At 32.7% G+C, this 26989-nt stretch overlaps 4 protein-coding genes across 14 annotated transcripts; 3 read left to right on the top strand and 1 right to left on the bottom strand.

The window, feature by feature from the left end:
• The first annotated feature begins 2393 nt into the window (after window positions 1-2393).
• On the top strand, window positions 2394-4398 carry LOC107413132 (auxin-responsive protein IAA14). The gene is made up of 5 exons (XM_016021001.4): window positions 2394-2847; window positions 3119-3345; window positions 3527-3662; window positions 3891-3952; window positions 4087-4398. The coding sequence occupies exons 1-5, from the start codon at window positions 2552-2554 to the stop codon at window positions 4122-4124; spliced, it is 759 nt and encodes a 252-aa protein (XP_015876487.3). The 5' UTR covers window positions 2394-2551; the 3' UTR covers window positions 4125-4398.
• A 4627-nt stretch (window positions 4399-9025) lies between these two features.
• On the bottom strand, window positions 9026-13061 carry LOC107413162 (uncharacterized). Of its 8 annotated transcripts, none has more exons than XM_025071597.3 (7): window positions 12851-13048; window positions 12535-12656; window positions 12266-12407; window positions 12119-12180; window positions 11841-12024; window positions 10070-10197; window positions 9026-9265 (listed from the first exon to the last, which is right to left on the bottom strand). In XM_025071597.3, exons 1-6 carry the CDS (start codon window positions 12909-12911, stop codon window positions 10079-10081), a joined length of 690 nt encoding a protein of 229 aa, XP_024927365.2. In that variant the 5' UTR covers window positions 12912-13048; the 3' UTR covers window positions 9026-9265; window positions 10070-10078. The 8 variants fall into 8 exon arrangements, with proteins under 8 accessions (XP_024927365.2, XP_024927364.2, XP_024927367.2 ...); XM_025071596.3 differs by having other exon boundaries at window positions 9026-9349; window positions 12851-13043; XM_025071599.3 differs by having other exon boundaries at window positions 9026-9349; window positions 12119-12177; window positions 12851-13022.
• Window positions 13062-13185: 124 nt separating this feature from the next.
• Window positions 13186-17027, top strand: LOC107413161 (protein transport protein SEC23 G). The gene is made up of 2 exons (XM_016021036.4): window positions 13186-14319; window positions 15083-17027. The coding sequence occupies exons 1-2, from the start codon at window positions 13612-13614 to the stop codon at window positions 16739-16741; spliced, it is 2367 nt and encodes a 788-aa protein (XP_015876522.3). The 5' UTR covers window positions 13186-13611; the 3' UTR covers window positions 16742-17027.
• Window positions 17028-21385: 4358 nt separating this feature from the next.
• On the top strand, window positions 21386-26556 carry LOC107413177 (magnesium transporter MRS2-2). Of its 4 annotated transcripts, none has more exons than XM_016021056.4 (11): window positions 21386-22007; window positions 22150-22179; window positions 22590-22734; window positions 22887-23008; window positions 23767-23841; window positions 24783-25010; window positions 25083-25127; window positions 25747-25806; window positions 25916-25945; window positions 26083-26202; window positions 26295-26556. In XM_016021056.4, the coding sequence occupies exons 1-11, from the start codon at window positions 21756-21758 to the stop codon at window positions 26379-26381; spliced, it is 1194 nt and encodes a 397-aa protein (XP_015876542.1). In that variant the 5' UTR covers window positions 21386-21755; the 3' UTR covers window positions 26382-26556. The 4 variants fall into 4 exon arrangements, with proteins under 4 accessions (XP_015876542.1, XP_015876544.1, XP_015876543.1 ...); XM_016021057.4 differs by having other exon boundaries at window positions 21387-22007; window positions 25762-25806; XM_016021058.4 differs by lacking the exon at window positions 22150-22179.
• Window positions 26557-26989: the final 433 nt, after the last annotated feature.

Raw genomic sequence — 26989 nt, 5'->3', positions numbered from 1 at the left:
AATGATGTTGAAATCAAACTTCTATTCACTTGATGTTCATGTATCATTCTGAAGCATAGAGCTTATAGCTACTTCAGCATACACTTTCTTACCCATTAATCATATACATATTATATGATTTCAGTAACACAATATCTATATCTATATATCCATATCTTTATCTTTATGATATCAATTAATATCTTAAATGGCATGGCTATATATATCAAGGAACTCAATATATACCACATACTAAAAATCAAACCACTCCCCTTCATGTCATGTTCGAGAGTGTATATATAGATGGGTTTTTATTTTTAGCATTCTATATAAGACATTTTAAAAACCTATTTGGATAACTTTTGATTTTCCTTCTCTATAACTTACTTTCAAAAGACCCTTTCAAATTATATTTTACTAATTTTAATTTTAAGCTCATTTGATTTTCAAAAAGCTATTTTAAAATCTCAAAAGACATAAATAATATTTTAAAAACAATATCAAATAGTTATTTAGAAACCATAACAAAGAGGACCTTAATTTTAATGAACTGATCCATTCGTGATTAAATATGTCAAATTTTCAATTAGTGAAATTATTAACAAAGTTCGGACTAACCAATCATGTGCTAATATGCCTTCTTTAGTTATGTAGACATATATATATATATATATATATATATATGTGTAATTATTTATGTTGAATTACTATCCTTGCATGGTATGTATTATTATTCGTCCATGTGCTATATATTCTATAGATATGGATGCTAAGCAGAGAAGGTTCGTAGAAGAATGATGGTATAAACTAATAGAAACAATTGCAAATGGCTAAGTCGTGCTAGCTCTTGGTAATCATATGCATATTCTCTTCCCGACACTCAATTAATGGACTAAATTAAACTGGTTGAAAATAATGAAAGCTGGGAGAGAGTGAAAGGAACCTGGTAGCATGCTTCACGAAATGCCTCTCTAAATTTACAAATATTATTTTTTTTAAATATTTTAAAAATATTTTTATGTGGCTTCAAATATTGTGAGAATTTATTCCCAAAAGGCCATGCAATTGATTTTGAGAGTGATGCCAAAGAAACTACTGCCATATCTACACAAATTTATTTCGCTGAACTGACTATATGTTCATCAATGTGATACACACACACACACACACACACACACACACATATATGTGTGTGTGTGTGTAAAAATAAAACTATATGATCATGTAGATGACATATATAATATTTCATAATACATGGATATATGTAATTTTCAATCAAAGAAAAAATAGAAAGAAAACAAAAAATAATAGAACAATTTTTAATTTTTGTTTTTTGGTCGGCTCGCTAGCATTTTGTTTGCAACATAATATGGAGGATGCACAATCTATAACCCACGGTTTTGAGGCGCTATATGTTATTGAAATGAACCCAGATATGAGACAGAATATCAAGGTATGCTGTTTTTGGGCCTAATTTTCCTAACTTTGACAAAACCAATCAAGGAGATCGGGACCAAACGCAGTGTGATAGCATGTGCTACTTACATAAATTTAGGATTTATTGTGTACCCAAAACATCATATGCACAAACCTATATTCCCTCTTTAATTTCTCCTTTAATATTTCATTTATTTGTTTTTTTTTTTTTTCAACAAATTCATTAGATATGTACTTATAGTTTTCTTTATATATGCAAAATTCATTTCCAAATTACTTTTTAACTAAATTAAAATTTCTCTACCTATCACACTTCCCCCCCTTCTTTGTTTCAACATTCTTTTATTTTATTTCTAATATTCTATGTGAATATATAGATGTACTTGATTTTATTTTTTTATTTTTATTTTTTTTAAAGGGGGATTCGAGCTCTGAATCTTTGCTGGAGGAAATATTAATTTTACCAGAGGATTTGAATTTGATACACTTTTAGAAGTAGTAGAAGAAAACTTAAAACATCAACCACAAGAATCAAATGAAATAACTAAATTAATAGTGGAAAGAATTTATGATCAATGGTAAAACAACTTTATAGTAAAATACACACACACACACACATATATATAAATATATATATAGAGAGAGAGAGAGGCAAGTGAGTTTTAATCACATGAATAGAGGAGTAGGTAGAATGGGGAAGATAGATGGATGGTTGACCAATTAAAAAGCAACCTATTAGAGTTATGAGTGGGGTGTGACCGTGTGAGAGCCATGTTAGCGACAGCCTCCAAATCTAATCGCAGTCGGCAAATGATTATGATCTAAATCAGAAACAACCCCACATGTGTACATATATAATGATCAAACGCAAGAAATTCCTCCACGTGTCACGACGTGGAAAACTCGATATGACATACACATGCATCTACACCATACAAGCTACCATAGAGTGTTATATTATTGGGTTTTTGGGGGGTCGCTTCTTTTGCCAAAGCCTACCTTAATAATACAATACCAGGAAGCAAGAGGAAGAAAGAAGGATATTGAGAACTACAGCATTTTGCTAAGAAAACCATATGAGTTGGTATTCAGAGGGTAGAGAAGTTTAAAAGAGGTTATAGCTTTTTCTTTTTCAATGGAAGTTAGCAGGAAGATGACTAATATGGTGGGAGTTGAGAGAGATTTGAACTTGAAAGAGACTGAGCTTTGTCTTGGATTGCCTGGTGGTGGTGGTGGTTGTGGAAATGAACAACAACCAGGGACTCCAAAAGCTACTGGGAAAAGAGGGTTCTCTGACACTGTTGATCTTCTTGAGCTTAATTTTCACTCCAAAAAGGAAGATCTGAAAGAGAAGATTATAAACAATAATGCTCCTAAGGAGAAGAATCTCCTTCCTAATTGCAACAAAGATCCGGCTAAACCACCTGCTAAGTATGTGGGCTGTCCTTTTCTTTGTATTTAATTCATGCACTCCATATATATGTCAAGTGGTCGCTGTTAAATTTGTATTGTTATTTTCTAACTTTTTTTTGGCTCACAAACTCTTTTCTGTGCTTGTTAGTTTGTTTTAAAAAACTTTTTGCTATCTGGGTTTTGTTAATTAATTTCGCTAAAAGGGTTTTGTTAAACATAAATATATTATTAGGGTTTTTGATAATTTATGTGTTATATTGATAGGAATGATTAATTATTGATTTTTCAGGGCGCAAGTTGTGGGTTGGCCACCAGTGAGATCATACAGGAAGAACATAATGGCACAGAAGAGCAACAGTGTGGAGACTGAGAAGGCAAGCTGTACTGGTAGCGCAGCATTTGTGAAGGTTTGCATGGATGGTGCTCCATATCTTCGTAAGGTGGATTTGAAGATGTACAAGAGCTACCAAGAACTTTCTGATTCTTTGGCCAAGATGTTCAGTTCCTTCACCATGGGTTAGTTTTGCAGTTTTTTGCATGCTATACCATCTTGATAGAACTTTAATTTATTGCCTAGAACAAAGTTTTGCTTGAAAATCTCTACAGGAAAAACTTGCAACCTCTGCTGCTTTTCTGATTGTCATTAGGTAGTATATAATAAGCCATAATTGTTTGAATATATTTTGGTTGATTGAAGGTAATTATGGGTCCCAAGGAATGATAGACTTCATGAATGAGAGCAAGTTGATGGATCTTCTGAACAGTTCTGAGTATGTGCCAACCTATGAAGATAAGGATGGTGATTGGATGCTCGTGGGTGATGTTCCATGGGAGTAAGTTCTTTCATTCTTTAATTTTATTCAAACCCTAAACTATATATATATAGTCAAACATATTAAAAAAAAAAAAAACTATATATATATATATATGCATATAAAACAAAGTATAATTAATTCCAACCATGGACATATTTTAAGTATTAAATCAATCATCTCTGCATGAGGTGAAAAATTATATATATGCCCACTAAATTGATAAAACTATACTTGGTTTATATGCAGGATGTTTGTTGAGTCATGCAAGCGCTTGCGAATAATGAAAGGATCAGAAGCAATTGGACTTGGTAAATTACTTTAATTACCTTTTAACCAGCTTAATTAGCAAAGTTAATTTAATATTTTTCTTATTAAGAATTATGTTGATATTATATATGTACCAAAACTAATTATACAAAAATTTGGTTAAACTTAATTTCAGCTCCAAGGGCTATGGAGAAATGCAAGAGCAGAAGCTAAACCCAGAATAATACATATACTTTTGAAGATCCTGATGATAAAAAAGAAAAAAAGAAAAAAGAAAAAAAGAATTAAGCACGGGACAAATCGATCAGGATGTGTTTCTTTGGATGTGTCTGTACTATTTGATGGTGTATAGATATTAAAGATATCTCTCTCTCTCTCTTTCTCTGGACATCTGTAATGGACAAGAAGTAATAAACTTCACAATTGTCTGGCTTGTTTATTACTAATTGGCTTGTTTGAATAATTACCCATTTTGCTTGTTTTTTAATCCTTTTTTTTTGGGTTTTTTAATTTGTTGTTGTTGTTGTCCTTGCTGTCATAGTTGTTGTGTGTTTTATTCCTTCAAAATTTAATGCTACTTTTTTTCCTTCCTTTAAAAGATTCTTCATGTTCATTTAATATCTTTTTTTTCTTTTTCTTTTTTCTGTAATAATCATTAATTTAATTTATTGTACATTTGTAATTATTATTATTTTTTTTGGGATGAAGAAGATATTAAAAATTGATGAGGCAAGGGAGGGAACAAGGCCATGTGAATGTTGATGGGGTTCCCTCATTTATGGCCATTAATTTATGCCATTTGCTTATTGAAGTGGGATAATAATAATCATAAATATACAAAAATATATATACACAACTGACTGGTGAATGTAGGCTGTTGAGTGAATGTGGCTGGAATTCTTTAATGTGATATGGTAGTTAGTAGCAGCACTAGTTGTAGATGTTGGGTTTGTGTTTATTCATGTACAAATTAAATTAATAATCTAATTTGTATGGGATCGATCGCTAACAATTTTCTTTTGGGGTCAACAGTAATTGTACTGCATTTTTTTTTCTCCTATTCATCAATCTTAACAAAATCAAGTTCATTGGCTCTCTCTCTTCTCTGTCTTTGTCTTTGTGAGTCTGTCATTCATATTCATATTTTATGTCATTATCGATTTCTTGGATCTGACAGTGTGGCAGCCTCATGTTCTATGTTTGATGGGGAAATAATTTACTTTGACAAGTTGTGCACGTTACTATTAATTAGCTCCCTATAGAATGGTCCCGGAAAGCCACCCCCAAAAAAAATGTCTCCTTTGTACTCTCTCTCTATACTAGATTTTTTTTAACTTTTAGAAAAAATTATTAACTTTTGGTATGGGGAAAATAAAACTCATTGTATTTCTTACACAGAATCTTGATCCACTAAACAAAGCCATCAGAATTTTCATCTTCAAACTTGCAAATTTTATAGATGTTTTAACCCCTTCTCCACTTCCAATATTATTATTATTATTATTATTATGTGACAAGGAGAGAAAAGAGTTTGGAAGATTCATTATGTGAGTTAAAAGGAAAAATTCTATAGGTAATAGTTAAATAACATGCTATAAGAAACTAGTCATAATTAAACATTAAAATAAAAAATAAAAAGTAACCATGTTATTTTGATATCAAACAAGATTTTAAATTGTTGGGTGTATAATGCATGTGATTATTTGAAGTTGCACAAATAATATAGTATGATGGTTACATGTAGTACTTCTTCGAGTTAAAGGGGTTGGTTCTTGATTAAACATTTTTTAAAGCTTTCAATCCATGCAATTGAAATTTCCACAGTATCCAATCTTCAAGATACAGAACAATAACAAATTAATTGTTAGTAATTATAGGTAGGAATTCATTTTTTGGTGGATCTAACCCAAAACTACAAGACCCGGATCCATTAATAGGTTGTGAGCATTTGAGCATGCGAGTGAATCCATAATTCGAAGCACTAAACTGGCAAGGTCATTTCACCGCTCAGACAGAGACAATGAACTTGAAAGTCACTACAATCCAAGTATCACAACCTTCTATATATGAAATGACTGGAGCTCATGGCCATCTTTGTCTCAATTTAGGTGTGCAACTCCAATATCAGTAATATCAGTGCCCATCATAAAGGCAGACACTTTTGCTCTAGATAATTTCTTCTTATCCTTGCTTTTTTTCCTATCTTGAGGTGTTTGTGAAGGTAATCACACAAATGGCATCTGCCAGGTTCAGGAATTGTCAAGGCTATGCTTCACTGTACAATTCGTGAACCCACAGGATAATTTATAATCAAACACTTAACAGTTATTAGTAAAATCTCTATACCTGACAGTGCATAAATATAAGCGTTAGTTTTACATTCCACATGATTATTAGTACCGGTGACATGGTATAATCATTTTATAAATTTTTTTTTTTTTTTTCGGTACACCCAAGGAAAGATTGTAAAAACAGTCTGATGTTATGGTTTGTCGAAGGAAGATGATAAATAATGGTAAGATCAGCTCAACCATAGGCTTAATTGTAACATACGGGTAATGTATATATATGTATATATGTATATATATATATATATATATATATATATATATTTAAAAAAAAAGGTTTTATAACTTTTATTTTTAAAAGAAAAAAAAAATAGAGTTTTTATCCTAATAGGTTTGGTTATAAGTACATTTCAATTTTATTAGGAAATTGAAAAAAAATAAATATTTAAGGGTATTTATTCTATTTTGGTTTTTTAAAAGTAAGGAAAAAATATTCGAGAAAGAAATATTGATTTAATTTATTATGTTTCAAAAATATTTATGTCATTGGAAAATTTGGATATTTAAATTGATGGAATTGAGAGTTGATGGATTTGAAATTTATGGAATTTATGCGATGAATTTATGATGATGATTTATAAAGGAATTGTGGAAAATTTACGGATTCAATTGGATGGAATAAACTCGGTAGTATTTATGAGATTTTGAGATTACATTGATTTTTAGATGCACCATACACGTACTGGTGTTCTTTATACATGGATATTATTAGCGCGCATGTGGATGTGATGAGTGCGCAGGTAGGTGTGAGTAGCGTACAGGTGATTATGGGGTTGTCCTGTAGTTGCCATCGGATGAGGGTAGGCCGCCCCTCCATGGCCGGGACACCTGTTTGCAACGGCGCGGTGGGACGCCAGGGGACCATATACCAGTTTCTCTCTTTAACCTCCTGTCTGGCGGTACCTTGGGACGCTAGGTATCGTTGGCGTCACTCGTATATAGTGGGTGCATCAAGTGGTTTTTCGAAACATGGATTTCAAAATAAATATGTTGAAATTATATTTAAATTAGAATGTGTTAAATGTTGTTTTTATTATTTATTTCAATTGGAGATATTAATACAAATTTTATGGAATTTTATTATGTTTTTAATTACCTATTTATATTAATCTTTTAACAATGCATTTTATCTTGATTTTACTATTTACATTGATTTGATGATTTTAAAGAGATCTTACTATGTTCTTACCATTTATTTTAAATGGAGGTTTTAATTTGGTTTAATTATTCCTTTATTTAATTGTTTAATTAATTCATTCATTTTAATTATTTGCTGAATTGTCTAAATGTAAGTTTCATTAATATTTTTGTATTATTTGTTTATGACATTTATCAATCATTTAGTAATTATTACAGATGGTATTAGAGCCGGACCCGGATCGGTGTGCCAGCGAGGACATTGGGCCCCAAGAAGGAAGGATTGTAAGATCCTACATCAGTTGGAAAGGGGAACGAAGCATGCCTTAAAAGAGGGTGTGGATACCTTTCCTTTGCGATGCGTTTTGACAAAACCGTGCGGGATGGGCACAAAGCGGACAATATCGCATGCGGGTGAACTGGGCTGTTACACTTAGGCTATGATGATCTTATGGTATCAACTCTTATTCATTTAGTTTGAATTTAAGAGCTTGATTATGAGATTTATACGGATGATATTTGTGGTATATGATAGTCTTGTTTTATACTTATGAGAGAATGTTGGTTCATTCATAGGTTGTTTATCTTTTGTGGACTTTGCTGACCAAGGTAAGTTACTAGACTTTTTAAAAACTGAAGCCATAGCAAATATGTACTTATGTTAATGATTTATTTATGTTTTTCTATTAGTTTATGTTTTATAAAATATATATGTATTGTACAAATAAATTGTTGGATAATTGATATATGTATTTTTGCTCTAGTTGTTGGTATTTAGTAGGCATTTATGGATATATTATTATATGTTTTGGGGTGCAATTATGAATCATGTAAGGATATTTCCTAGTGATTTATGGTTTTTTACCTTCGGATTTGGATGTATTGTTTCATGTGGAAGGACCTACTGATGATCACAGTAGGGTTATAGCTTATACCTTCGGGCGTGAATGTTTATTTTTAAAATTTATGTTTCCCTATACATGCCTCACACACGAGTTTATTCGGATTTCGGATTACAAACAGGTAATATTATGTTATGGAAAATCCTACTAAGTATTTAACAATTAGAGTTTATATGAAAATCATGTTTATATTGTCAAAGATTGTTTTCTGATATTTATTTGTTATGATTTTAAGTATTTTCTTATTTTATATTTATGAAAAACCAGTAGCTTACTGAGTTTTATACTCATTATTTATTGTTATAGTTTCAGGTACACCATAGTTTCAAGGGAGCTGAATTTGGCATAGGATAATGGTGTTTAGTTATTTTATTTTTATATCAGTTGGCTTAAAAGACCTTTTAGGTGTTGGAGTTTATTTTTGTTCATTTTATTTGGAGATATTTTTTTTAGATATTATGTATTAATGATGTTTGGAGATTTTTTATGTTCCGCATTATAAGTTTTATTGAGTGTTTTAAGTATGAAATTTATCACATTTCGAGTATATAGACTTGAGGTGTAACATTAATTGTGTGAGACACAAAACAATCCAGGATAAACAAAGATCAATTTTTTTTTTTTTTTTGTCCATAGAGGTAAAAAAGAAATACTTCTTATCTGTGAACATATTAACAAGAGCCTTTGGGAAAAAGATTGTTTTAAAAACTACTGGGAAGGAAGAAAATGATTGAAACTTCGAAGAAAATCAGCTATTAACAGCAGCAAAATCAAACAAGGAAAGCAATTACACAACTGCTGGTTTAGAACTGACATTTATATTGATAATATATGTGCACAAAAAAATGTTGGCCTCAAAACCGAGTGTGGAACCATCTAGGTGCCTAATATACTTTAGCTGACAGTTGAGAAGGCAAGGCTTGAAGAGAGACTTTCTAGCAGCTTCATTGCAGACGATGACACATGACTGTATGTATCATGTGGAACAAAATTAATATCAGCAAAACCCTTTTTGGTTAGGCCTCTTGAGGCCGTAAAAGGAATGACGTTTCTGCATAAAAGTATTCAGCCATACCAGTTTAACAAACAGTACAACAAGAGTCTTAAAATATTGTGTTGCAATAAAACATCAAAATAAATGCAACAATATTTCCATTGGTGGTGTTCTTGTTTTCATTTTAGACATTTATTCCACAGCCATGCTGATTTCATAAATCTAAAGATGCCCATTATAGCGTTTGCCTAATTTTAGTGCACGTGTTTGTTCTTGTGAAAAGTTTTACATGCAGTCCAACATGAAGGAAAAAAGATCTGCAACTTTTAGAGACCATTTTGACGTTCCTGATGCTTGACATTTTTACTGATATTTTGACAAGGTTACAACATGTTTTGCATAAACTATCAGTTTCAATTTTACAGTCCCATCCCATTGTATGTACTGGAAATAAATTATAGTTTTGCTTTAGAGAGAGTTCTACATTGTTCATTTTATAGCAGTGTTGATATTGAATGTACCCATATGCTAATAGCCAAATACAAAAATAATAATAATAATAATTAAAAAAAAAAAAAAACAGCTTTTCATATTTCAACTTGGTGAGAGTATACATCCTACAATCCCATGTATTTCTCCTTTCCACACCATGTCACACCTTCCATACGACGCAAACACATCAAAAAAATATACATTATCGAGTTGGTGCTGATTGAAAGATGTCGACAACAACAACAACCGAAAAAAAAAAAAAAAAAAAAAACACTCAAAGCTTACCTTTTAAGATCACTGTATTTGATTTTGGGGCTGTGAAAAGAAATCTTTGGCATTATGAGCTATCTCTGATTCAAGTACTGCTTCCAATACAATGTCTGATCCTTTTGCATTTTCTGTCGTCATATCCACTTATGTGTTTACATAAAAAACTATTGCATATTCAATAATTCTGTTCAACAAGTACTTGTATCCCAGAGCATATAGGAAGAAAGATTCGTACAAGCAATTAACATGCATGAATTAGCAAGTGAAGCAGTCAAAGCTGATACTTCTGGAAAGATTACTAAGGGTTCTTCAATAAGACAAGTTTCTAACGCAAAATAGAAGGCATCTTTGGCCTTTCGAGAGAAAGCCCGCTAGAAGGACAATAACAATATATATGAATTCAAGTGTATTTCTTTTTCTTATGTGTTTCTAAAGGTGTTCAAGCCAGCTACACTAAGAAAAAGCAAGGCCCTATATGTTGTAACCCATGATACTTCTGCCATCAGAAGAGCACAATCAGATCTGGGGGAATGGACCATATTGATTGAATTTTAAGTCCAACAACCATGAAAACAAGTTTTATCTTGAATGAAGTAGTTAGGAGGTAGAAGTATAAATTTAGTAGCAGAACTATGGACTGGTCCAGCTAGAGATGGTTTAACACACAGAAAACAAAAGTTTGAACAATTTTAGTAAACAAAAATATTAACTCAAATACTCATATTAGATAGAAGTCACATAAAAATACAATATCCAGCAGAATAAATGTGAAAACTGACAATGGCATCAAATGGAGATTGAGACGTCAATAATATAGTATAAAGAAAACTTCCCTTGCATGACATTGTTTAGTAAACAAATGGTGAAAAGATAAGAACAATCAAACAACTTAATTGGAGTTTGAATGGGAGAGAAAAAGGAAAAAAGATGAATATAGAAGTCATATATGAAGGTTGGGTGGCCCATGACCAGCTATTCCCGATCTGAAGGAACTTCCTCAGAAACCTAAATCGTCTATTCAATTTCAGTTTTATGTAATATTTATCTGTTCCAACAAAAGAGTTTGGCATCACCATGTCTGTGCATTTTAGATGCTCCAATGCATGTATTTAACATGCCAGACAGCCCAAAGACAACAAATGACTTTAACACAGTAAAGTTTCTCAAAAGGGTTAAAAGTTTTATACTTCCAGATATTAAAAAATTTTCTTCAAGGATTGGGAAATATCGTTTCCAGATAGATGCACAGAAGCAACGTAAGAAGGTTAATAACCAATAAAAATCATCATCCATTTAAGTAAGATCATTGAAGGGAATCTATGACAAGGGAAAACACAATACAGCAATACACTTTTCAGAAAGATTCTCCACTATTTTAATATGAAGAAAAACGTGAGGCAATCTTCCCTATATGCAATCATTCCTATATGACCAACCAATATTCCTTACAACTTTTCTACAGGGTGCATAATAAAGAATATGGTATATAATTTTTTTCTTATATCTATTCTTTTGTCTGAACATTGATTTTCCATAACTGCAAAAACATGTGCCATAATTCAAAATCATCCCATATTTTAAAAAAGACTTTGAAAACAACAAAATTTCCAAATGTATGTGTAAAATTGGGAAGGGAATTTCTAGCCCCAACAGTTTGCTATAATGTGTTCAAATTGGGACAACAAAATAAAAAATAGCTTCATTATATGCATCAATTGTGAAACAAAAAGTAGAAGAGAAATAATAATCTGAGAACATCAGCTTCTACAGCAGAAGATCATTTTACCCTTGCGATTTGGTAGCATCCCAGTGCTTTCAGCTGAAACAGGCAGAATGGTGAATAGGCCGGCCTCCTCATCGTGTTTCTCTTTCTCCATATTGTTCTTCACAGCTTCAGATTGAGCCAATTTTGCATAAGCAACTGCTTGGCTATGCAAATTAAACGTGTCTGAGGTTTTGAAACTATTATCCTGATAAACATATGATTGAAGGAATAAGTCAACTCATCCAGGAATCACAATATACAAATGACAAGATAAAAAATGAATTTGAGTTTTTCAGAACCTTCATGATAGTATCTATTGACTTCGGCATTCCCTCCCGCGTATCAACCGAACTGTTACCTACTAATTACAGAGTACGTAAATATTCATATATCACAAAAGAAGAGAAAAATATACTCTCTCATAAATTCCTGGAGGACAAAATTACCAGCACTACTTTGAAGACTAGGTTCTGAAGGATTGTCCATCAACCTTTGAGTCAAAGGACCGGGATTTATAAGCGATATACTTCGGATTTCATAACGAATTGCCTCTAGTTGTGCCATTGTATCTTGAAGTTCTTTGTGAACCTTAAAAATGGTAATATTTGCAAAGGACATAAACAAATAATGAACAACTTTATTGCTAATAACATCCTTATCTACTATTTCAATTTCGTTTTATTTATTTACAATGATAGACATTGTGAGTAAGAACCTGTCTAGCTTGAGACTGTTGCATAACATTATCGAACTGCCCTCGAGCTAATTGAACATACCCAATTGCTCGACCGGCTAACCTCCCTACAGTTCTGGCAATAATTGGAAGATCTTTTGGCCCTATTATATGAAAACCCATTTCAGTTTACTCATCAAAAAAATCTAATCTTTGACAAAAATTTTCCAATTCATTTATCAAAACCCAGGTTATCAGCAAAAAGTTTCGAGCTCACCAAAAACGTAAAAAAGGGAAATAAATAATAAAAAAAAATCAGAAATCAAAAACCAGAGAGTGATAGATAGATACAGCATACCAACGAGAGCAGCAGTGGCTCCAATCAAGAGGAAGAGCTCTCCATAAGAAATTCCTAGCATTTTCCTCTTTGTTACTGAAACTTCCTAGAGAGGGAAAGAAAGAGCTTATAATCAAACGGGTGTATGTGATATACTGTACTGTGAGTAACACTTGATCAGAAGGGGTTCCCATCCAACGGTCAGAATGAAGCTGATGACGATGCCTTTTGACGTGGCAGTTTTCTAGTCGATGTTTTGATTTAAGAATCTGTTCCGTACCTCATGGGATATGTAATATTATTGTTTAACGTTTCGATCAGATCGATGCAATACAACAACAACATCCCAAACCTTAACCCCTAATTGGGGTTTTTCCAAATTTTTGGTTTTTTTTCTTTTCTCTTTCTCATTAAACTTTCCCGGGAATCGAACACACACTCTCACCATTTATCCCTTCTTCTAGCTTTGCTTTCTCCTTTCACTTCCTTCCTTTGCAACTCTTTACCTTTTCCTTTTGCAAAATAAAAGACAAAACAGAAAGGAGGAAAAAAAAAAAAAAAAAAAGAAAAGAAAGGAAAAAGAAAGGTTTTTGATTCTCTTCCTTAACAGACACTTCAACCAACTGATAAATCATACACAGACCCCCCAAAAATAAATCGCTGTGTTAGGGGGATTAAGTTTTCTCTCTAACCCACTTGAAAATCCAATGAAATTATCCTAAAAGAAAAAAAAAAAAAAAAAAAAAGAAGAGAAAAATTTTCTCTTCGGGGGTTCTCTGAGAATGGATTTCGTGGAATTGGAGGCGATCGAAGGCCTCAGATGGTCTTGGAACTCATGGCCTGCATCGAAAACCGAGTCATCGGCTCTCATAATACCACTGGGGGTCATGTGCACGCCGTTGATGCAGCAAGCCGAGCTCCCGGTACTTCCGTACGAACCAGTCGTTTGCTCTCAATGCGGCGCCGTTTTGAACCCTTATGCGCGCGTCGAGTACACGTCCCGCATATGGTTCTGCCCGTTCTGCCACCGCAAGAACTCGTTCCCTCGCTCTTTCGCCGGAATCGGAGAGACCAACCTTCCCGCGGAGCTCTTCCCGACTTACAGCGTCGTCGAGTACGCACCGGGTCGGAAAAATCCGAGCCCGATTGCGAATTCGGGTTTGAATAAAGGTATGAACCGGAGCTGGGCAAATGGGTTGTCTTCGTCTTCGTTGTCTTTGTCGTCTATGATGTCGTCGTCGTCTTCGTTATCCGTTGGGGAATCGCGTGGGGTTGGACCAGCTTTTGTGTTTGTTGTGGATACTTGCTCAGCTGAGGAAGAGCTTCGAGCGCTAAAGATGGAGCTTTTGCGTGTGCTAGAGAAGTTGCCGGAGAATGCTCTGGTGGGTCTGGTGACATTTGATTCCATGGTTCATGTTCATGATCTTGAATACTCAGAGTGCTCGAGGGTGGTACTATTTCACGGAGAACGTGAGCTTTCATCGGATAAGGTAATCAATTTTGTAGAAACGTTTGTTTGATTGGCTTTTGACTGAGCTTCTAGTAAATTGTGAGCTTCAAATTAGATATTTGTATTTGATTATTTCCAATTTGGCAATGCTTGAACTTGAAATTTTTATGGAAAGTGTTTCTTTCTTTTATGGAAACTTTGTTTACTTATGGATGATGGATTTCTTTTATTAGTGAAATGCATTCGGACAATTTCTGAAAACGCTGGACAACAATATGTCATCTGGCATCTATACAAAGGCAATAACAACTTCTTAGGAACTTCTTTTAGAGGGAAAATTTAAGCTGAACCATTGTAAAACCTGTGTTCTCTTTGCTTTTTGTTATTTTTATTTTTCGGTTATTTGATCTGTTCTTGAAGACTTTATTTATAGTTACGGTCTTGAATTGGACGATATAAGAAATATTCCCCACAGAAGCATTTTTCTGGTTTTGTAAGTTTCAATGTCTTGCAATGCTTTCTAAAACTTGAAATTGGCTCAATTCTCTTCTCTTCCGCAACCTTCAATCTCATCCTTTCTGTAGTACTTGAATTAAGTCAGTAAAGTGATTCATCTCTGCAATTGCCTTTTTGCTGTCACTTCAATGTTTTTCGTAGCTCCAATCCAATAGAATTATTGTAGTTCTGCCGTTTGTCTTGATTGAAATTGGTAATTTGGCTTGTTGAGTGCATTTTGAATTTCCTTTTGTTATCTTTAACATGTAGTTTCTTGGTTTTTAAAGCCTTGCATTTAAAATCTTTAGGTTCGAGAACTTCTGGGGATTAAACAAATGAAGCCAATGCAACTTGGAAAGACACCTGTTATCCAGAAACAGGGTTTTCTGTTATCGGTGTCTGAGTGTGAGTTCAGCATCACAAGTGCAATTGAAGAGATCCATTCTTCACTTCAACGCATGCCAGGCCATCGCCCTGAAAGGTGTACTGGAACAGCAATATCAGTTGCACTTGGACTTCTGGAAGGATGCTTGGTAAACACAGGTTCTCGGATCATGGTCTTCACATCTGGACCTGCAACTCTGGGCCCAGGAATTGTTGTGGACTCGGATCTTAGCAATGCCATCAGAACTCATCGAGACCTCATCAATGGTTATGCACTTCATTATAGAAGATCTTGCAGCTTCTACAGGCATGTGTCACAAAGGTTATCTGATGCATCTGTTGTCCTTGATTTGTTTGCTTGCTCTCTTGATCAAATTGGAGCAGCAGAGCTGAAGGAATCTGTTGAGAGATCAGGTGGATTCATGATGCTGGGAGAGTCATTTGAGTCGAATGAATTCAGAAATTGTTTGAGGCACATTTTTACTTGTGATGAAGAGGGAAATTTGAAAATGTATTTTGATGCAACTATTGAGGTAGTGACCACAAAAGATGTAAAAATCTGCGGAGCCCTAGGGCCTTGTGTATCTCTTCAGAAAAGAAATGATTTAGTGAGCAGCAATGAGATGGGGGATGGTGGTACCTATATGTGGAAGTCTGGTGCACTCACTAATAAAACATGCTTTGCTTTTTTCTTCCAAGTGAATGATGAGCGAAAGATTGAACCTGGATCAGCATTCTTCGTGCAGTTCATAACGCAGTATCGCTATGGTAACCTGGGAATCCGGAAAAGGGTGACTACTGTTGCAAGACGATGGGTAGGGAGCCGCTCATCAGAAATTGCTGCGGGGTTTGACCAAGAAGCTGCAGCTTCAATTATGGCCAGACTTGCTATTCACCGAGCGGAAAGGCATTTTGCTCGAGATGTGGTTAGATGGCTGGATGACACACTAATCCGTTTTGCTTCCAAGTTTGGAGACTATGTACAGGAAACTCCATCTTCTTTTCGCTTGTCATCCAACTTCTCCCTTTATCCCCAATTCATGTATTACTTAAGGAGGTCTCAATTCATTGATGTCTTCAATAGTACTCCTGATGAGACAGCTTTCTTCCGGCTAATGCTGAATCGTGAGGGAGTGGTGGGTTCACTTATCATGATCCAACCTACACTCTTTGAATACTCCTTTGATGGTCCACCTATTCCAGTCCTCCTAGATGTTCGCTCCATCTCTCCGGATGTCATCTTGCTCTTTGATTCATACTTCTGCGTAGTTATTCATTATGGATCCAAGATTGCTCAATGGAGAAAGCTTGGTTATGACAAGGATCCAAACCATGAGAATTTAAGAAAGCTGTTGGAAGCCCCAGAAGCTGATGCAGAGCAGTTGGTGGCTGAAAGAATTCCAGCACCCAAGCTTATAAAGTGTGACCAACATAGTAGCCAAGCAAGGTTTCTTCTTGCCAAGTTGAATCCTTCCATTACACAAAACTCAACGTACACGAATGGGTTGGACGTTATTTTCACTGACGATTTGAGTTTGCAAGTTTTTATAGATCACTTGCAGGCCCTGGCAGTGCAGGGCTGATGAAGAGCAACTGTATTCAGTTTCTCTTTTTATCTATAATCTTTGAAATGGAAAGTATTATTTCTTCCCTTTTTTTTCCAATTTTCTTATCATTTTCAGTATGTACAGTTTTACTAGATGTTCAGCGAGTACTATGAGGCTTCTTCTTCTTCTTTTTTTCTTTTTTTTTCCCCCTTTTTTGGTCTCTTTTATAGGTGCTATGAAAACGTGGTCTAAGAGTTATACAGATGTGAGTTTTATGATCTAATGAAAGAAAGCCCTGTTTTTGGGGTATACTCTTTTCTTATATTCAAATTTACCTTTTACTGATTGTGACTTATGGTCGTTTACATCTTTATTCTGTCCTTAAAAGTGGAAAGGCGGTTGTAAGCTATAAAAAATTAAACCCACATAATTCAACTTTATTTACTATTTCACAAACATATAAAGGTACCAAAAAGTCTTAATTCCAACGCTTTCCTTTTATGTATGTTTTTGGATAATTTAGAACTATCATACATGTTTCAAGATGACAGTTTTGAGGTGATTGAAATAGAAATCATAATGAAACTCTTCCAAATGCAAAGGAGGATTTTCATTCTCTGCCCATAATGCAAAAAATTCCCTGCAAAGAGCTCCAGCCGATTGGAGTAATTTGGCCAGGACCAGTTTCAAACGCAACTAATTTGTGAATATCATATTTGAAGTAGTTTTGTCCTTTTGGACAACATTATGAAAATCCTTTTCAAATATTACAATTCATTTGGACTATAAACTTTGCCATACATTTATATAGCATTTGAATTTATTGAAACGGAAAAGGATCTTATTGGAGAAAAAACAAAAACGCAGTAGCAGTCACCTAAAAAGCAAAGTTCAACATGCTAATGAAGATTCTCAGAAAGTTACAAAAGGTAAAGTTAACTTTAATAGAGTCAAAACCAATTCTATCTTGCTAGTCATAAAAAAATAAAAAATAAAAAATAAAATTATACAATTGAATTTTAACTTTTGATTGTACATTTTCTAACGCACTTTAGAGAGAGAGAGAGAGAGAGAGAGAGAGATTGGTGGCATTAAAATATATAGAAAATGATTCTTTTGCAAGCAATATGCTGAGGTGAAATGAGTGCTTGGCAATGGAAGGCTATATTAAGGAAGAAGGCTCTTAATGCTCTTGTACACCACGATCTTTGTGGTTTTAGTTTGTTATGAAGATCTGCATATTTCCTATCAAATAATAAGAAAAGTTTATTGTTCTAATAAATGTCCCAATTCATCTTCCATTTGGTTCTAGATAATGCTTATAGTCCAAAAGAAATTGAACAAGATTGTATTTTTTTTTCTTTCTTTTTTTGTTTTTTTATGTTTTGAATGATAAAAGTGAAACGCTTGAAATTATATCTGACTAGTATAAATCTTTTACAACATTTTATATCATTAAATTATATAAAAGTGAAAAAGGTCAAAAAAAATAAATAAATAAAAAGCGGCTCATAAACGTTGGTAAGGGAAATATAACTAAACTATTTCATTTTTAAATTACTATATATAAGAAAATCAATGGGACACACCAGAATAAGTGAACTAACCCATTATGTTTTGTAAAATATTTATTTTCTCTACCTCTTTTATTTTAGTTATTTTTTATTTTATATATATATTGCTTCCACTCTACCTTCTTTTGTTGTTTGAACAATATATAGTGTTAATTACCCAAAAAAAAAAAAACCATTTATAATGTGGGAGGCCGAAGAAGATCACCAAGAGAAGTCCATTTCCTTGGACAAAGCGGTCTGCATTTGATGGAACAAGAAGAAACACATGATTCTGACACGTGGCCAAAATGTTGCAAATACATTGAAAGGAAAAGAAAATGCCACTTTCTAATGGCCATAAACTCAAGGCAAGGTTATTTACCCCAAAAAAAAAATTAAAAAAAAAAAAAAATCTCAAGGCAAGGTTTTTATCCAAAAAACAAAAAAAAAAAAAAAAAAAGTGCAAACAGGCAAGATATCTAGCTATTTTGTTAGCTCATCCTTTTTTTTTTTTTCGTCGTCGTTGTTGAATCTAGCTGTTTTGGTAACTACATACTTCCAATGTAACTTTTCACATTTAGCATTTACTACTTACTATCCAAAATTATATATATATATATATATATATATATATATGTATGTATGTATGCTTCTGTATCAAGCAAACTTCATCTCATCACACATCACAGGTAATACAAATTTATTTTTATATAAATACATTTCAAAGTGAATAGTAATTAATTTATCAACAATTAAGAGTATTCTAATAGAAATGTAAATTATAAAAATTAACATGTATTATGTTCGAATTTGTTAGACTGAATATCAAATTAATATGACTTAAACATTATTAAGGCAAATGTTTATTTTTTAAAATTTTGTAAAACATTGTAAACATTTCTAAAAATTGAAATTTTTTTAAAAAAGTTAAAATTTTTTTTCAAAAAATAAAATAAATTAATAAAATATATAATTAATTAATCATTATAAATAATTTTTATATTTATTACAATTAAAAAATAATTTTAAAAATTAACTAAACATTTATAAACAATGTCACTTATGCTAATCCACACCATCGGAGATGCTTTAAAATACTTCTTCCTTGTTGTTAATTTGTTACCATTGTTATCCTCTCAAGTCACAACCAAAAATATAAAGCTATATATATATTTGTTATTAGAAATTTGGTTATACAATTAATTCAAAATAATCTAAAGATCGTTATTATAATAGTTTTTATTATAGCATATATTAATATGTCCATCTTATAGAGTATACAAGTTTTGCCCTTACAAGGAATCCTTTATATTTGCTGAAAAAACGTAATGATAATGTTTTAACATACAAATGCAAGTATAACACTTTAGCGTCAAGCTGCAACCACATATTTGATACCTAATCTGTATATAAATACAATAGAATGTCACATTCAATAAGTACATAATAAGAAAAACAATGAACTGGTTGAATATGTTGTCACTAAGTTATACCTAAAAAGCTTCTATTATATTCTCAAGTATAAGTCCCTCTCACTCATGTAATTTGCATTAATAATTAATGCTTAAAATTTGTTTTTTTAAAAAGGATAATTACGGAAGCAGATAAATGGTATGAGCAATTTACATATTGATACGTAATGAATCACTGTGAAGGGGATTAGGTGTGCTTAATTTATTTTGTTTTTGGTAAGTAAATACAACCTATATATGTTTGGACTCTTTAATATAATAAATTATTTAGTTTTTAAATCTTTGGTTTGTTAATTTATATCCAAATGATACAAAGTTCTTTTGCTAATGGACAAACCCAAACACAACTAATCATTTGGCATTTTTCGCTTAATTAATTGATTCGCTTTGTTTTTATTGTTATTAAAACAAAAATAACAAAAAAAATAAAATAATAAGGTATGTATATACAAAAAAAAAACTAGATTAGTTTTTAGTGTACATCATATTGTTTTCAGCAAAAGGAAAAAAAAATAAAAAAAAAATAGTGTACACACTGATTAGTAAGGATTTGCTCTTTTTATTTTATTTTATTTTTCTCTCTCCCAATAATTGAATTTTTTTTAAATACAAATAATTGAGTGTTGTATGTCAAAAATAAAATTGTGTAAATTATTCTCCTGGCTTGTATTTGCTATATTTATTTTAAATTCTTTAAAAAAAAAAAAAACTTATTTTAGTCAACGTTGGGCATTAATTTGTGATTTTTTTGAGAAACATGTTACGTTCAACAGGTGTCAAAATATCGTCGAAATACAGGTAGACCTCAATTATTATGAATATTATACTATTTTTGTTTTGTTTTATTTTATTTTGTTTCAGCGAGGAAATTATTGTGGTTAATCTACGCATTCGAATATATATATATATATATATATATATATTTTTATTATCACCATTATGATATCCCTATTTAAAAAAAAAAAAAAAACATTGATAAGTCCGAAGCTTTTTGTGGTAAACATGAATATATATTTATCTCTACAATAATAAAATCAAATTCTTGGATCTAACTGTTATCAAAACGCTAAAAATCAAACACTTGAAGCAATAATTTATTTTTCAAAACAAGTAGAATATTTATTTGATTTATTTTTGAATTATTTATTTATTTATTTCTATTTAAATTATATAAAATGCTAACTTATATATATATCTAAATTATATTAATATATCATCAATTAATAACATATCAACAAAATTTGATAAAACCTATGAAGCTTTTTGTTACCACCCCGTGTTGTATTTCATGGGATAAGATATTTTTATTTATTATTAATTATTATAAAGAAGCAAATCTGGAATTTTTATTTTTTTTTAATATTAGTTTTATATTTGACTTGAGCGAGTGAGAGAGAGAGAGAGAGAGACGTATAGTAGCTAAAAAAGTCAAAAGAGAAATCGCGCCCAACTTTATGGCAAGGCACACACACTACACGCTACTTTTCGCTTCCCGTCTTTTTCTCACAGTGGTCAAGCTCTCCTCACCATCCACCTGTCTATGTCTCCACTTTTTGCATCATCATCACCAGCTCAGATGTTTCTCTCTCTTACGTGTCAATTCCCCATTCGTTTCTCCTTAAAAGCGGAAACTCAGCAAAACCTAACCATCCACACTGAATTCCACACAGCACCCTCACCTTCAAATTTTCCAGCTTCTTTCAGAGCCCCAAAAAAAAAAAAAAAAAAAGACAGAAAATTCGCGGTTACCCATTCGGAATCCAATTCTTCTCCATTGCCTACCTCGAAGAATAATAAGAGAAAAAATTAATAAAATAAATTTATAGAAATCGTAGTTATCGAGGAAATATAGAAGTAGACTAGGTTTTGGATTAATATATTGTATTTGCATGTAAAGGTCGTGTATGGAATTTGAGATTAAGGGCTTTTGATTGGAATTGGAAGTTGGGGGTGGGGGAGGTGGGATGTGATTGATTTGGGGATTAGGGTTTTGGGGGATTGGAAGGGGTTTGGGGATGGTTAGAGATGGCTCGGGATGGTCACGTGGTGCCGGCGGACCCGCAGGCCCTGATGGCGGGGAAGAAGAAAACCGCGAAATCGTCTCGGAGTTGGGCTTTGTTGGACTGCGCCGGCGAGTCTACCGTGCTCGACGTCGACAAGTACGCCATCATGCACCGAGTCCAAATTCATGCTCGCGATCTTCGAATTCTGGACCCTTTGCTTTCGTACCCCTCCACCATTTTGGGCAGAGAGAAGGCTATCGTTCTCAATTTGGAGGTCTCTGTTTTTTTTTTTCCCCCTTTTCCTCTGTTTCAGAATTTGCATTTTACAATTTTTTTATTTTTAAATTAGTTTTTTTCAAGAAAGTTTTCTGCTTGTATCTGATTTTGTTTTACTCTGTTTGATTCTGGGTGTTCAGCATATCAAAGCGATAATCACTGCTGAAGAGGTTATATTCTTTTTCTTATTGTTGATTCAGCTGTTTATTATTTTTGAAATTCCAATATGTTTCTGTTATAATTAAGTGGATAAATAATAGCTTTGAATGATCCATGCAATTTGTTTGTTTGATTGTACCATTGGAGGATTTGTTAACTAAGACACACAAAGATCTGCTTTGAACTTCACCTGCTGCTTAAATTCAATATCTATCCATTAGGAAAGAGAAGAAGTAAGAGAAGGAAGTACTTAGATGGTGCCACTAAATGGCTTTTATGTATGTGTGTTACTCTAAAATATGTATAGTATAATATATATGTTATTTCCTCTATCTGGTAGAAAAGAACTAGGAAGTAACAATTAAGTGGGAATTTGGAACTTCTTTTGTGGATCATGATTGTTAATTTTATTTTGGAGAAGGTATTGCTTCGGGACCCATCGGATGAAAATGTTATCCCTGTTCTTGAAGAGCTTCAAAGGCGATTACCTCCTGTAAACCAACCTCAAAAAGATGGAAGAGAGTTAACTGGTGAGCAAAATGACGTTGAAGCAGGCGAAGAAGATGGTATGCCAAATTGATTCAATTACAAAATCAAACTAAAATATATTTATATATGATGTATTGTTTACATTTCTAATCATTCTTACACTAGGATTGATCCTATAAGTCCTGCTTTTATTTCTTTGATATCTGAATGCCTAGACTTTCCAATGTAGAGTCTCCATTTGAGTTCCGGGCATTGGAAATAGCTTTGGAAGCCATTTGTAGTTTTCTTGGTGCACGTACAACGGAATTGGAGACTGCTGCTTATCCTGCTTTAGATGAACTTACCAATAAGGTAAATACTTAATTTGAGCTTATTTTATTTTATTTTGCTCTGTTTCTTTATGTAGCTTATATTTTTATGCTTCTTCAATACCCTGCCCCTCTAAATAGAAAAGAAAAGGTGCAAAAGAATCTTATTCCATTCTATGGTTTGGTTCAAGTAGGTAAAGTGCAGATATATGGCACATAGCTTTATTTGTCTGTTGTCGTCTGTTGTAAGGATAAGCTGGGATTTATTCTTTGGGGGTCTTTATACTCTTTGGAGGAGGAACGTTGGTAGTGTTTTCTGGTCTTCTTACAATAATGGGCGAATGTGTTGGAATAAATATCTTGGTGTGGATGTTTAGGGAGATGATGATTAATTTAGGTAATCTCCGGGGAGGAATGTGGAAATTGGTTCTGGAGTTGGATAATTACTTTGTGCGGTTTGATATCTTAGGGGGATGCAGGTGACTCTGATTTTTGCAAGGATTATTGGTCTTGAGATAAAGCAACTGTGGAATCATGTTATATCCTCTTCCTGTATATCCTGTGATAGTTTACAGTATAATGTGAAGATTAGGAATCACTGTCTTATTATTCTAGTGTCATTCAGATTTTTATGAACTTATCTTCTTGTTTATAATGCACTTTCATTTTGCACATTTAATTTGGAGTTTTATTTTGGTTTTTTTTTTTTTTCATTATTTTTCAGCTGTCAGTTGTTTGCTTTGTCAGCTTCAGACTACCATTGGTATTTTTTATGACTTCCTTTTGAATCGTTTACTCCAGATTTCTAGCCGCAACTTGGATAGGGTTCGTAAATTGAAGAGTGCTATGACTAGATTGACTGCCCGGGTTCAAAAGGTATATCTGCCTTTTAATGGCTTTTAGTGGTGCCTTACCACGTCTCGTTATGTTATTAGTCAGTTAGATAACATTATGCTAACTATCTTCCATAGAGGTGCTCTTAATGATTTTTATGGTGCCCTGCGTCATCATGATATTTTCTGAACTTATGTTATTAATCTTTACTTACTGTTTATTCTATCAATCATTGCTAAGGGTCATATTGTCAACATTAAATCTACATGCACTGAATGTATCGTAGCATCTTTTCTTACAGAAGTGCGAACAAAAAGGTTTCAGAAGATTACGTAATTACATCTTTGTAAGGGTTTGAATGTTAAACTTAATTGTTGTACAAATTGCATATACATTGGATAGGGCTACTTCCTACATTGTTGAATTGTTTCTGTCAGGTTAAGGCTTGGGAAATTCCACAAAGTGCAAGACATCCCTAGCTGAAGAATAGGGCACTAATTTTGACATCCATGGAAAGCTTTGTTGAACATTCTCTTTAAGTTTATGAATATCTAAGTGTTGTTTTTGGTTATATTCCTCAAATGTTATTGTGGTGATGGAAAAGAAAAAAATAATATGTTGATGTAATTACTCCTGAAATCTTGACTGATTGAATTTTAAAGTCTTTCAGACCTTCGCAATGAAATTGCTAGTGACAAAGGTCATTTGTGCTGATAATCTATTTGCATTTCTTGCCATGTAAATTATTTTAAAATAAATATATTTCCTTTTATGTTTGTATAAAATTGTACTATCACTATTGTTTAAAAACATTTTATTACGGAGATAACCAGATAAGAATTCTTGGTCCTTGTGTAAGATGACTTGGTGTAAGATATGCAGACTTATTGGTCATGTTTGCAATGAAAATTTTAAAGAAAATTCACTTTTCCTCTGCTATTGTAAATTGAAGCAAGATGTATCCTTTGTTTATCACAATTAAGGTGAGGGATGAGCTTGAACAACTACTGGATGATGATGATGATATGGCCGATCTTTACTTATCAAGAAAGTTGACTGGTGCATCTTCACCACCTAGTGGCTCCGGTCCTGCCAATTGGTATCCTGCCTCTCCTACCATAGGTTCAAAGATATCACGAGCAAGTAGAGCGAGTATTGCTACAGTTCGTGGAGATGAGAATGATGTTGAGGAACTTGAAATGTTACTTGAGGTAGTAAGATTTTACTTCTCATTTCTCTTTTTGCTAAAAGCATTATTCTAAAATTGGTTTGTAATTTTGCAGGCTTACTTTATGCAGATTGATGGCACATTGAACAAATTAACCACGGTATGTGATTTTATTGATGTAAATATGTTGTGCTTGTAGTTGCATGTGTGACATGGGGCACACTGATTACGTTTAAAGAAAGCAAATACTTGTTTGTTTATGAAATCATATACTTAGTAATCTGTTCTTACTGACTAGGAAGATGTCTTAAGTCCATTCATCCTGAATGAAGTTTGGAATTTTGGATTGATTTAATATAAATATGATGGTTTTTGCAATTAGCTAAAATTTAAATTCTACCACAGTAAAATTGCAATAGCTCTACTTATGACCTGAAGCCAGACTCTTTTATATTCAACTTGTCATTTGCTGGTATGATGTCATTTCTAGTTTAAAAGAATTGTAATTTTTCACCATTACTTCTAATGAATATTTCTGGATTCTACCAAATTCGATATGGGAGTTTGTCCATTAGACTTGGCATCCAGTAACAAATTTTATCTGTAGCATCTTTAAATTCTTAAGCTCTATATCTGCTCTTGCTTGAGGTTAGGCATGATTATCATCATTTTGATCAGTTGAAGTTGTTATTATTATTATTATTATTATTGTATCAAAGATTAAGGTGTATATTTCACATCCCTAAGAATCCATCTCAGAATTTTTAAACTCTTTAAAGCCGAAATTCTTGCAGTTGCGAGAATACATAGATGATACGGAGGACTACATTAACATACAGGTAAGCAACAAGATAAGCCAAACCTTAAGAAATGATCACGTTGCATGTACATGTTTTCTCATCGATGTTTTACTTTCACTCTCATCGATGTTTTACTTTCACTTTGCAGCTTGACAATCATAGAAATCAACTTATTCAGGTGCTTTATTCGTCCCTTTTAAATTTGTCCTCTTACATTAATGTGTCAGTTTCTTTTGTTTTGGATTCTGAATTTTGAAACATTGTGTATATAATTTAGAATCAAATGTTTTTAATCTTTCAATTTTCTTGATGCAGTTAGAGCTTTTTCTTAGTTCTGGAACTGTGTGTTTATCCATATATTCTTTGGTAGCTGGGATATTTGGCATGAATATCCCATATACTTGGAATGAAAACCATGGGTACATGTTCAAATGGGTATGCAAATATGTTTTGGCTCTTTGGTTCTACTAATTTCTGGCTTTAATTCAGTGATTTTGAGTATTAAATAATCTCTTTGATACTCGCAGGTTTGCATTGTTACAGGAGCAGGTTGTGCGCTTCTTTTTGCTTTAATTACTACATATGCTCGGTATAAGGGTTTGGTCGGATCCTGAAAGACTAATGTTCTTACAGGTGGCCAGACCGACTTTATATGTGGCCATGGGCCATAAAAAAGAATACGTCTTTTCATTTATTTTTTCTTTAGTATACTTTTTTTTTTAATTAAATAGTCTTTTTCATATATAATATTAATTAATTTATGTTTTCAATAATATTTTATTTTATTTATTTTTTCTTGAGCTTGAATAAGGCCATTTGGGATGTCGATAATTGATTTTTTTTTTATTAATGATAATTTATATTCTCGTACAAACATGTGAGCATTGCAATGTATGAAGTATTTGTGTATTTGAATTTGAACAAAATTAAATAATTTGCTATTCAAATGGTATAAGAAAGTTAAACTTAACAAAATCATTAGAACAAAATAAATTGAGAAATATTTATCATTGAAGTTATATAAATTGACTTTTTTTTTTTTTTTTTTTGGTCGTTTGAGACTTTAAAGTTCTCTAAATCTACTCTAGCATTTCGCATATAAATATAATGATGTATTTATTCATTGGTTTTAAATGATTTTCATAAAGAGGAGGAAAAGTTTATTCCATTTATACAGATAATAGTCATATATTCTATTCTTGCAGACCGATAAATATGAGAC

This window comes from Ziziphus jujuba, chromosome 3, assembly GCF_031755915.1.
Source record: "Ziziphus jujuba cultivar Dongzao chromosome 3, ASM3175591v1".
Taxonomy (NCBI): Eukaryota; Viridiplantae; Streptophyta; class Magnoliopsida; order Rosales; family Rhamnaceae; genus Ziziphus; species Ziziphus jujuba.
This window is presented reverse-complemented; position numbering and strand designations above follow the sequence as displayed.